Below are 11,068 nucleotides of genomic sequence, written 5' to 3' on the forward strand. Positions count from 1 at the left end.
GGATCCCACCCGAGTTCCTGCTCAAAAAAAGCCCTGGAAATGACCTTAACACAGGGTGCAGTGTTAAGAATGAGGGGATCCCCTCAAATGAACATTCAGCCACCACCCTCCTTACACTTCAAGCGTCTTAAAAAAAGGTCTGCCTGGAGCCATCTGTTGTGATACTTCAGTGTGCATCTGTAATAATCCTATATGGTAACAGCAGATTCATTCCTTGAGTGTGGATCCCTGTATAGCCAAAATGGCCCAGGAGGTGATGTGCAGAAGTACTTGCAGACAGAGAAAAGTACAAAATAGTCTGTAGAAAAATAAAATTAAAATAGCAGCCCTGCATAGAACAACCCCACAGTGGCCATGGGAATGCCAACTGTTGAGGAGGGGACAGGAAAAGGGGGTGGGAGTGGAAATGGAATGGAGTATCCTAGAAAAAGCATGGCCAAATGTTGCTGCAAGTCCCACTTGTCTGGACTATATCTGAGCTACTTCAAGGAATACGGTTCCAGTGCCAGTCTAGAAGAGAGTGAAGTAATGGGGCATATTTTAGATATGAAGGACTTTAAGCACAACACATGGTTTATAGCCTAACTAGAACAATGGTAGGTTGATAAAGCAGGCAGTGTGTCACCTCTTTGTGTCTTGAAGATGGCTCATTTATTTTTAATCAGAAGCCATCCAGGGCTGAATGCAGAGGCGAGTATTTTTTACCTTTGCTGCATGCCAGTGCCTCCTGCCCTATGCATATCCAGGGCACATCTCTGGGAAAATAGGGGACACGTCATAATGTGTCTCACTCTCGAGACTATAGGAAAACATGAGGCTGCAGGAGGAGATAGGAAGCCAGACCTATCCTTCTTAAAGGCTGGAAAAGGCACCACCCAGGGGGATTTCATCTTCATGTATCAAAGTTGCGTTATGAGTAAGGAGAAGACTTTCCAAGGCCTCCTCTAGCATTTAGGCTACCAACAGAAAAGACAAAACGCCAAAGGCAGATTCCCAAAGTGAGCACAAGCAACTAAAGGTAAAAGGTAATGCTTGCGTCTGCATTATTTCCATCAAGCTATCTCAGAAATAAATAAATCAGCACACCTTTTCTTTGGGAATCTTAAAAGTCTCTCTTCTGAATGAGGCCTGCGACATTTACAGCAGCAGCAAGCAGTCATTGCTCATACTTCCTGAAGCAACAGGTGGGCTTCCTGAGCCAGTTACACAAATGGGAGAGAAGGGGATGGAAAGCTTTTCGGGGTCTCCCTTTTATAGATGCACTGGGACGTACAAAGAGCGAAACCAAGACAGCTTGTTGGTTACAATCAAAGTTTGGGTTGATGCTGTCAAGAGATCGAGGGTCCTGGATCACTGCCCCCCGTTTATTACGGTACCTCTTTGACTCGCGGTCTTTCCAGGATGCGGGCTAGGGCAGTGCAAGTATTAGAAGTACCGTAATAGCACTGCATGGAACGTGGCATCGCCCTGGAGCTGCGCCCGCCAATTGCCTGGAATGCTGAATGGGCACGAAACGCAGAGCAACAAAGGCGAGGTGCGGCGAGGGGAGTCCTCGGCAGGAGGCGATCCGCGCCTTGATTGGCTGCGGCGGGAGGCTTCGCTCGGCCTTTCGAAGGAAAGGAAGGAGAGCGCATTGACCTCCCCACCAAATACCCGCACAGTTCAAGTCACCGGCTTGGCTCACATGCACAAGGCGAGGCAAACGCGCACAAAATGCAAAAGCAGGGCTGTCCGGAGAAGTGGAGGAGCTCCGCGATCTAGACATATACATATATATACACACACAGGAATGCTTTCGTGGAGAGTCCTGCATTGCAGGGGGTTGGACTAGATGACTCTCGGGCTCCCTTCCACACACACACACACCTGGATCTTACAAGACTCTCCAAGCACACACTTCTCCCTGACTCCCCCAGTAGCATCTCCTTTACCTTGCTCTCCTCCTCCTCTTCCTCCTCCTCTTCTTCCTCTTCTTCCTCCTGCTCTTCTTCTACTGCCACCGGAGCTGCAGCGACAGCCGCCGCCGCCTGGCTGGGGATCTTAACCTCCTGCGGGTGGCTCTGCTGTCCGGCTTGGGCAGTCCTAGAGGCGGCGGCGGCGGCGGCGTCCTCGTCCTCCTCGGCGCCTCTCTCCCGGCGCTGCTCTTTCTCCTCCTCGTCCCCTTCTTCTTCGGCAGCCCCGATCTCCTCCTCCTCGCGGCGCCTTCTCCCCTCGCCCTTCACTTCCCCGCCTCCCTCCTCAGGAAGCCGGGGAGGCCCCGCTGCGCCCGGCTCCTCCGCTCCCGCTTCGCCGCCCTCTGCCCCGTCCGCCGGCTCTGCCGCAGCGCTCTCCTCGGCGGCCTCTCGGGGCTCGCCTCCTCCCGGGGCCGCCGCCGCCGCCGCCGCTTTGTCGCCCTCCGAGCCGGTCCTCAGCTTCACAAAGACCGAGGCGAGGATCACGGCCAAGACGGTGAAGAGCAGCGGGACGGCCAGGTAGTACAACTCCGACGCTACATCCATCCCTCCTTCGGCAGCAGCAGCGCCGCCGCCGCAGTCCCTGCGCTGGGGGCTCCGCAGCTCCGCCTGCAACGCACCAGCAAGGAGCTGCCTCCGCTAGCAGAGAAGAACCGCGTTATTAAGGGTAAGAGCAGCAGGCAGCTCCCTCCGATATCTCGCCTGCCCTGGTTCTGCTGCCGCGCAGTGGAAAGAGCTCCGGCGAATTCCACGGTCCCCACGCGCGCCGCGCAACAGCCTGACAGCAGCAGCACTGGGCGGAATCCCGCCTCTCCTCAAGCTGGGTCGGGTTTCACAACACGCGCGTCACGGCCCTGCGCCCCGCCCACCGCCGCGCGCTCCCGCCTCTCAGACCCCCTGATACGGGGGGCGCGAGTTCGCTTTGCTCCTTCTCCCCAGCTGGTATGGGTTGGGCCCAGTCCTTGACATCATCATCATCATCATCATCATCATCATCATCATCATTATTATGTTTCTATGCTACTTTATATTTTTAAGCAAAAAACAACAACTCAAAGTGGTTTACAACTTAATTAAAACATCAAATAAAACAATCCAGAATAAAACAATATTGAAGAAAGTGAAATATTATATCATAAAACATCTTACAATATCATCAAATCATAAGATACATGGGCATAACCAGGGGACAGCCCCCCCATCTAGTAAATAAAAATACTTAACTGACCAATCGCGTCATAGATAGCTTGGTTTTACCCCCCCCTCCATCCTGCCCCCAATATAAATCCTGGTTATGCCTATGAATAGATAAACACTATGATCAAGCAATCATAAAATCGTATCGTGCAGTCATCACCCGAGGCCTTTCTTCGTGTGCCTCTTCCTCAAGAGGTCCATAGGGTGACAACACAATATTTATGGAATGCTCTGTTCTGCTTCTCCCCTTCAAACTGTGTATATGTGTGCAGGGGAAGGGGGGCAATTATTTCTGTTTGTTATTATGGTTTGCATGTGTTTTTATATTAAAAACTGACCTGTGATCTTTGGATGAAGGGTGGTGTAGAAATAAAATAAGTAAGAATAACAAGCCTCTTTCCAGCAATGAATTGCACTTGCTCAGTTAAGACAACTGGGTGGCCCTGAATCAATCACTCAGCCTCTGCCTCAGTTGCTTACTCATAAAATGGGGACATTAAGCACTTATTTCACAGGAATGAGGAAATATTAAGACTGTAAAACACTTGGTCCATTAAGAGTGCTATATAACTGGCGCACTCTCACATGCAGAACTAAGCTCAAACCCATCTCCCACTTAAATACTCTGTCTGCTATGGATTCTCTCCTTCCACCCAGCAAGGAAGGTTCTTTCTGTCCATAATCTCCAAAGCCAAGCAACAATTAAGGTTGGTTTAGCAATTCAGTTGTTTTGTTCCTCAGTATACAAGGGAACATCTTGCAAGAGGGAATCTCTTTTACACCTTCTCCAGAGATTTCCCTGGCCTAGTGCTAAGGACTTTCCCTGCCTGTATGCTACACTAAGTGAACATCCAAAAACTTCTCTGCTCACCTTCCCCCATTCCTAGAACTCATTTTTAAAATACCTACTTAATACAGCTGGACTGTCTGTCTCTATTTGCCTTCAGCAGAAGTTGGTCAGGAACAGGTCCAGAGACCTCCCTCATGAATGGAGATGGTCAGTCTATTAAACCAAGTTAGGAATGAAGGTGAGCAGTGGACTGAGAAGTGTTGCTTCCCTGTTTTTGAAAAGTATTGTAGCTGAAGAGCCTTTGGCTTCAAAACAAGGTAGAATCTGAGGGGCTGGCAGCAGCCGCCACCGGTTAAACCACAGAGGTACAGCTTCCCTTAGAGACACCTATACCGTTTGTCACACACACCGGCTTTTTGCATTGTTCAGTCTACTTCCCACAGCAATGCCTTGCTTAGCAAGGCAGGAAGAACAATCCTTGATGCACCACAAAAGGAGGCACAAGGTGACAGAAAACATCTCTGGACAATAGGGCCATGCTTTCCCCCTCTCTTTAACAGTCCTAAATATTGATTAAAGCCTGCAAGGTTTGTAAGGCTGGTAGCAGATTGCTGCCCAGAAGTAAAATTTATCTGTGCCGCTACAGACTCCCCCCCCAAGCTATCAGGATAGATAACTATGCCCTGACTTGCCAACAGGAAAAGGAAATTAAAGCTCGCATGCCAGACCCATATCCTAGGGCTGCTAGGTGCTGGCCTGTAAACAGAGCGATTAGTCCTGCAGTTCTCCATCCTGCTTCAGTCATAAAGGGGAGGGAGGGAGAGAGAGAGAGAGAGAGAGAGAGAGAGAGAGAGAGAGAGAGAGAGAGAGAGACTGCACCATAACCTTGCAGTCAACGCAGATGCAGCCTTCAGTGATGTTTACTGGTCTCGAGTCATTGCCAGGAAGCTGGATGGCCAGATATTGTTTGCACAGCCTTGGGGGAAAAGATAAGGTACAAGGTGGATGCTAGAAGCGGCAGAAGTTTTACCCATCTCTCCATTTTACTCATTTTTCCTTGTTTCTTTTGTAAAAACAAAAACAAAAACCCACAAATAGGTCAGCTTCAGCCTTCTTTGGTTCATTTTAAGATTCTGAAGTTTGTATGTAACACCAGAACTCTGGTAAGATAAGAGAGGGTTGGCTTTTATCCACATCCTCGCTAAACATATCCCCAATTTTTTCAATAGATGTATAAATGAATCAGCGTAGGTGCTCAGCATAGGGCTGTCTTCAACCAACTCCTCCGACTAGGGCAAGGGCTTCTGCCTATGAAACAGGATGTTCTCTTCCCAAATCTGCTCTGGGGTTTAAGGAACCCCTAGAACAGATCAGGAGGAATTCATGGGGAGGAAAGAAGAGGAAGTTCCTTTGTGTAGGTGGTGGAAGCCTTTGTGCTACTGGGACAAATTTGCTGGGTAGAACTCAGTCTCTAGCTCATGTTACAGTTCCCAGTTTTGTGTGAAGTCTTGAGGGGTCCAGTGAATGCAATGCTTTGTACTGAGACAGCAAAGCAGGAGTGAGGAGCTCTGTGGCCCTCCAGGTGTAGCTGGACTTCAAACCCCCATCAGCCCCAGCCAGCATGGCCAATGGTCGGAGATGGTGGCAGTTGTAGTTCAAGAACATAGAGCCACAGGTCACCTCCATCTCTGTACACATACAGCTTGTGAGATTTCACCAAAGGCTTGAATTGGTAGAGTCTGCATTTTTACAGATCCAGGACCCATATTTAATCCAGACATGCATCTGGGGATCCTTTTCTTTTCTTTTTTCCCTTTTACCATATATTTGTGTGGTGGTAGCACAACTGTTATGACCCACCTTAGATCACCTTTGTTGAAGACAAAGGTTTTAAATGCTCCCGGTATTGGGCAGTCCGGCCTCATGTGAGTGCCTGGTTAGAGATCTAGTAGCACCTTAAAGACCAGCTAAGTTAGTTCTTGGTATGAGCTTTCATGTGCATGCACACTTCTTCGGTATCTGAAGAAGTGTGCATGCACACGAAAGCTCATACCAAGAACTAACTTAGTTGGTCTTTAAGGTGCTACTGGAAGGAATTTTTTTGTTTTGACTATGGCAGACCAACACGGCTACCTATCTGTAACTGGTTAGAGATCTGTGTGTGCAGAGATGCTTGCAGCCATACACACACTTGGATTTTATGCTACTAGTTTGCAGGTCAGAGAAAAAGTGAGTCATCATCCGTAATGAGAAGTGATGGATGCAGGGCTGCTCCCATTTTCTAAAATATATGAATAGAAGTTCCAGTTGGCATTTGAGACGACTTCAGCCTTTAAGATACAAACAAACCCACCAAATCACATTCCCACAGGTTTGCATTGTTTCCTTTACAGCAGAAGGCAGAGGCGTCCCAGCCACCAGGCAGGGGAGGCCACTGTTTCAGGCAGCAGAAACTCCTCAGGCAGCATGCCTGTGGGTGCCTTGCCTACCCCCCCCCCCCCAGGAGAAGCCCCACCACAATCTGCACCAATTTTGGGCAAGTTTGCAACCATTTTGGGCAAGATCTCACCTGAAACCAGTGCAATCTTACCCTAAATCAGCACTGATAGTGGTGCCACTCCTCTGACAACGGCGCATGCGGTAGGGTGCATGGTGGTGGCAGAACAGGTGGCAGCAGAAGGTAGGAGATGGCAGCAGCAGAACTTCCCCTTTAATCTCAAGTGACAAAACGGGACACACCACCCCTGGCAAGAGGGCATTAATCAAGCTCACCTCTGGAGACAAGGGTCACATTCCAGCATGCCTTTAAGGGACAGGGTTTGTTTTCTTTTGATTTTGTCCTACTTAAGTCAACAGAGCCAATATAAATTCTCTCCGAGCTCTAATGTGACCTTTATAAATTAATATTTTATGCATTGCCTGGGATAGGGAGACCAAGTAAATCCACTTTAAAGAACAGTGAACTGGCCAAGGCAACGTCTCCAGGGTTGTAGCTGGGATTGTCTTTCGGGCTAATCCTATCAAGACGGTGATCATTAGCATGCGGATAATTATATTCTTAGTAACAAACAGCCATAACACCTAATCTTCTCCTCCATACAGCTTTATATCTCACAGGAAAGGGATAAGCAGAGCTGGACTGTTAGCGATCGCTCCCTTTTGGACGGTGCTAAGCACATCTAGGAAGCACTGTCAGCTGGCTGGCATTTCTTCTCTTTTGTTAGACAACATACAGTTGCTTGATACATCTGTGTCATTTTTCAGAACTGACTATGACAGAAAAGGGAAGTGAATTCTCCTTAAATCTTTAGCATTAGAACATCTCTACCTTTCTCTCCGCTTGACTCAAATCTTTGGGAAGGTCTAGGCTAGTTGCCTCCAAGTTTCATTTTGGCAGGTAAAAGTAATAGATGACAGAACTGGCATCTGATACAGTTTTCCAGTTCTCTGATTTAATCAGAGTAGCTCCCACACTGACTACTTCTGTGTGCAAGAGGGAGCAACTGGTACAAGTGAGCCAAGTATACAGCACATCAGTGATAGGTCATAGCCTCTATTTTATTTGTTGCTTATATTTCCATTTTGCAGACGTGTTCATATGGACACACTCAATATGGACATTTCTGGATTTTGAGTATCTAGCTAAAAAACACCCAAAACTTGATTATTACTATTTATTTTTTTTAAAAGGGAGTATGGTATAAGAACATAAAAAGATGAGGCCAGTGACCCATCTAAACCCAGCATCCTGTTCTCACAGTGGCCAACCAGATGCCCATGGGAAGCATGCAGCCAGGAACCAAGTATATACAGTGGTACCTCGGGTTAAGAACTGAATTCGTTCTTGAGGTCCGTTCTTAACCTGAAACTGTTCTTAACCTGAAGCACTTTAGCTAATGGGGCCTCCTGCTGCCGCCGCGCTGCCGGAGCAAGATTTCTGTTCTCATCCTGAAGCAAAGTTCTTAACCCGAGGTACTATTTCTGGGTTAGCGGAGTCTGTAACCTGAAGCGTATGTAACCCAAGGTACCACTGTAGTCTTATGTGACTGAATATTTGGTTCTCAGAACCTCTGACAAAAAGGGAAATCTATGGACTGGGAATCCTTTTGAAGATTCACCGATGAAGAGCCATAATCTGTACAAAGGGTTGATGTGGCAATCCATTTCAAGAAGGGGTAGGGAACCTGGCGCCCTGCAGATGTTGCTGCTCTGCAACTCTCATCATCCCTGAAAATGAACCATGCTAACTGGGACGGATGGGAATTGGAACAAAACTTCCTGAGGGTCACAGGTTTACCTTTCCCGGTTATAAGGAAGTGGTAGCATGGTTTGCCAAGATTCTCCCCCTCCCCCTTACTTAAATGACCAGGTTGTTGTTGTCTGCTCTCCTTAGTCCAGATCACCCCATTTTTTTGGAGATAAAGGCCAGTTCTTAATCAAACGGTGTCTAATTTTCAACAGACCAAGCTCTTCCACAGAACACTTGGCTAATTTCAGCAGTTTGCTGCCCTCTAATGGAAAAGGGTGGTCCTCCAAACAAATATCTAAGCAGGAAATTGACAGCAAGGACAACTGCAACTATGGTGGCAATATGCAGACTCAATCGCTGTAGAATGGAATGGACCTTATTGAGAAAAACAAGGTAGGAAAGGATAGTTGAGCGCCAGCACTATTTCCAATGCAAAAAGACATGTCAACCTAATTTGTAAACAACCAGTGTGTTTGGATAGCCAATGCACAACTAAACCATGGCATGGTAACAGAGCAAATAAGTTGAACATCTGAAGTGGGAGAGAAAATCCCCCTTCCCTTCTCACTATTATGATTGTTTGATAATTATGGAATTGCCTTCCACATACATGGTCCCAGGTGGCCTACAGCCATGTCCTTAAAAGGCAGAAAAGAACGACCCAGTGTAGGTTTAAAATCACAAAATGAACACCTAAGGCAGGTAACTTTTCAATTAGCTGAAAAGGCTTGCAGAAACAAAAGTGGTATGAGTTGTTTCTAGAAATCATACATAGTGGGCACCTGCCATTATCTTAGCAGGAATGCTGCTCCGTAGAATAGGGGCAGCTATACTGAAAGCCCTGGTCTGAGTTACTGTGGGGTTGACTTTTGGTACCTCTGGAACTTTTAAAGACAAACTCTCCTACAGAATGCAGTATATAAGGGATATATAAGGGGAAAGTGCCTGGTAGCAGACTGACAGCCAATGCAAATCCCGCAAACAAGATGGTACCATACAAAAGGGGTTCTACCAGAAGGACAGTGAAACTCTTTCCCCACCAGTGCTGCAGAGGGAGACCATGAAGATGAAGGCAAAGCTGCAAATAAGCTGTTGTTCAGATTTAAGAATCTAAATCCTGTACCACAGAATTGTAAGAATTTGCAAAGTCTTAAGAAACTGATGTAGGTGGCTTCCTACAGAGTTCAGTGGGGCTTACTTTCTAGTAACCATGTATACTTGGATCACAGCTTCAGCCATTCCCTGGGCTGGCTATTGTAGGGCCCTGCAACCACCATTCAACTATCAGACTCTGCTGCCTTGAAGTTAAATGGAGTATTATTCATAGCTGCTGGCAGAAACAGGAAAGGCCAAATTTTACAGTGGGCTGCACAGGAGGCAAACATTGTTCATTGCTGAATGCACCTAACTGAATTAGAAAAAAGTAGAAGTGAATACTAGACCCATCAAGGATATGGGGTCTCATAAAAATTGACCACGTTGATACACTGGTATATTAAGCTGGAGCAAGTTTGGGAAAAGAGGAACTTGTGGACAGTAAAGCAAATAGAACAAGGGATAGAGGTATTCTGTGAACACTTGCAACCTCAAACAGACACAGAACATAGGCAGGAAAGTGTGTTAAATGTTTAGGGTTTTGATTGGGACATCTGGTGAATACTTTAAAGGATCATAACAGGGAATTGTATTATTTTCAGAAATCTCAGCAAGACCAGGTGGACACATAACTGGGATGAGCTCATGGTGAGAAAGGCTACTGAATTCTGCAGTGTAGGTCAAAGTCACATGTGGAGAAAGAGGGGGAATCAGAGGGGCACTATGTTTGAGACAGCCACCTTATATGGAACCCAAGGTTTAAGAACTATATAAAAAGGGGCAAAAGCATGATGGGCGTGATTCTTTTGGATTTGGACCACCAAAGCTGTGGGTGCATATGGGACTCTGGGGTGACAGGTAAGAACTGCTACCTTAAATCTCTACTGTTTAAGAAATGCCTTGTGTTTCTTCTTTTCAATATTTGTGTGACTTTATGGTTTTAAATGTTTGTAAGAAATTGTGTGAAACTTGTTTAAACCATAACCACATTTGTTCCGATTGCACTCTTAAATCCAGAGAAAGACCAAGGTCAACAAAAAGATGATTGGAAAGCTTTGTAGGAGCTTCCAGATCAAACTCTGGTAACTAATTAAAGTCTCCTAAAAATAAATTCCTAGAATATAATTGCAGAGGTTATATGGCCATCTGATCTAGTTGAGATTCTTGCATTGTAGGCGGTTGAACTAGATGACCCCAGGGTACCTTCCACCTGTACAATTCTATGATAACAGACTATTCCCTTTTTTACTATTGATGAGTTTTCTAGTAAAACATATCTAATTCCTCTCAGCCGCATAACTATAGCCTAGCACTGAGTAAGTAGCACACCGCCTGGCATGCATAGAGAGCGAAGCAGAGATTCACAACTTCTTTTCAGATCTATGCGGTTGCTCTGGCTAAGTAAAGGATGTTGTAACTTCCAGTTAAGCCATATCAAACTTATGTTTAATTTGTCTGATATGGCTTAACCGAAAGCTACAAGTTAATTAAAGGCAATCTGTTCTGTCTCTGATATCCTTATCGAGGCTACACAAAACTAAAGGCCAATTCACTGTTGCTTTCAAATGTATGTATTGCAGAAGCACAAAGTCACATTGGGCTTCTGATTTCCTCTATGCAGAAGGGTACAATAATATCTAAAGCATTTCCTAGAAAATGCAAGGCAGTAATCAGGATACAAATTCAATAAGAAGTTGAAGCTCTAGCAGAATATATATTCTAGTTAGCATGCTGCACTGCATCAAGTATTTCAGAATCCTACAAATTGTGACACTGCAAGTTAGT

General features: G+C 46.2%; 1 protein-coding gene across 1 annotated transcript in view; it reads right to left on the reverse strand.

Annotated features, from left to right (window-relative positions):
• Positions 1-2,789, reverse strand: part of MXRA7 (matrix remodeling associated 7) — a 59,631-nt gene extending 56,842 nt beyond the window's left edge. The window contains exon 1 of the mRNA XM_028717031.2: positions 1,932-2,789. Coding sequence (XP_028572864.2) covers positions 1,932-2,498 — 567 coding nt within the window. The 5' untranslated portion in view covers positions 2,499-2,789. The remainder of the gene's footprint in view (positions 1-1,931) is intronic.
• Between the last annotated feature and the right edge of the window lie 8,279 nt (positions 2,790-11,068).

Source organism: Podarcis muralis, chromosome 2 (assembly GCF_964188315.1).
Source record: "Podarcis muralis chromosome 2, rPodMur119.hap1.1, whole genome shotgun sequence".
Taxonomy (NCBI): Eukaryota; Metazoa; Chordata; class Lepidosauria; order Squamata; family Lacertidae; genus Podarcis; species Podarcis muralis.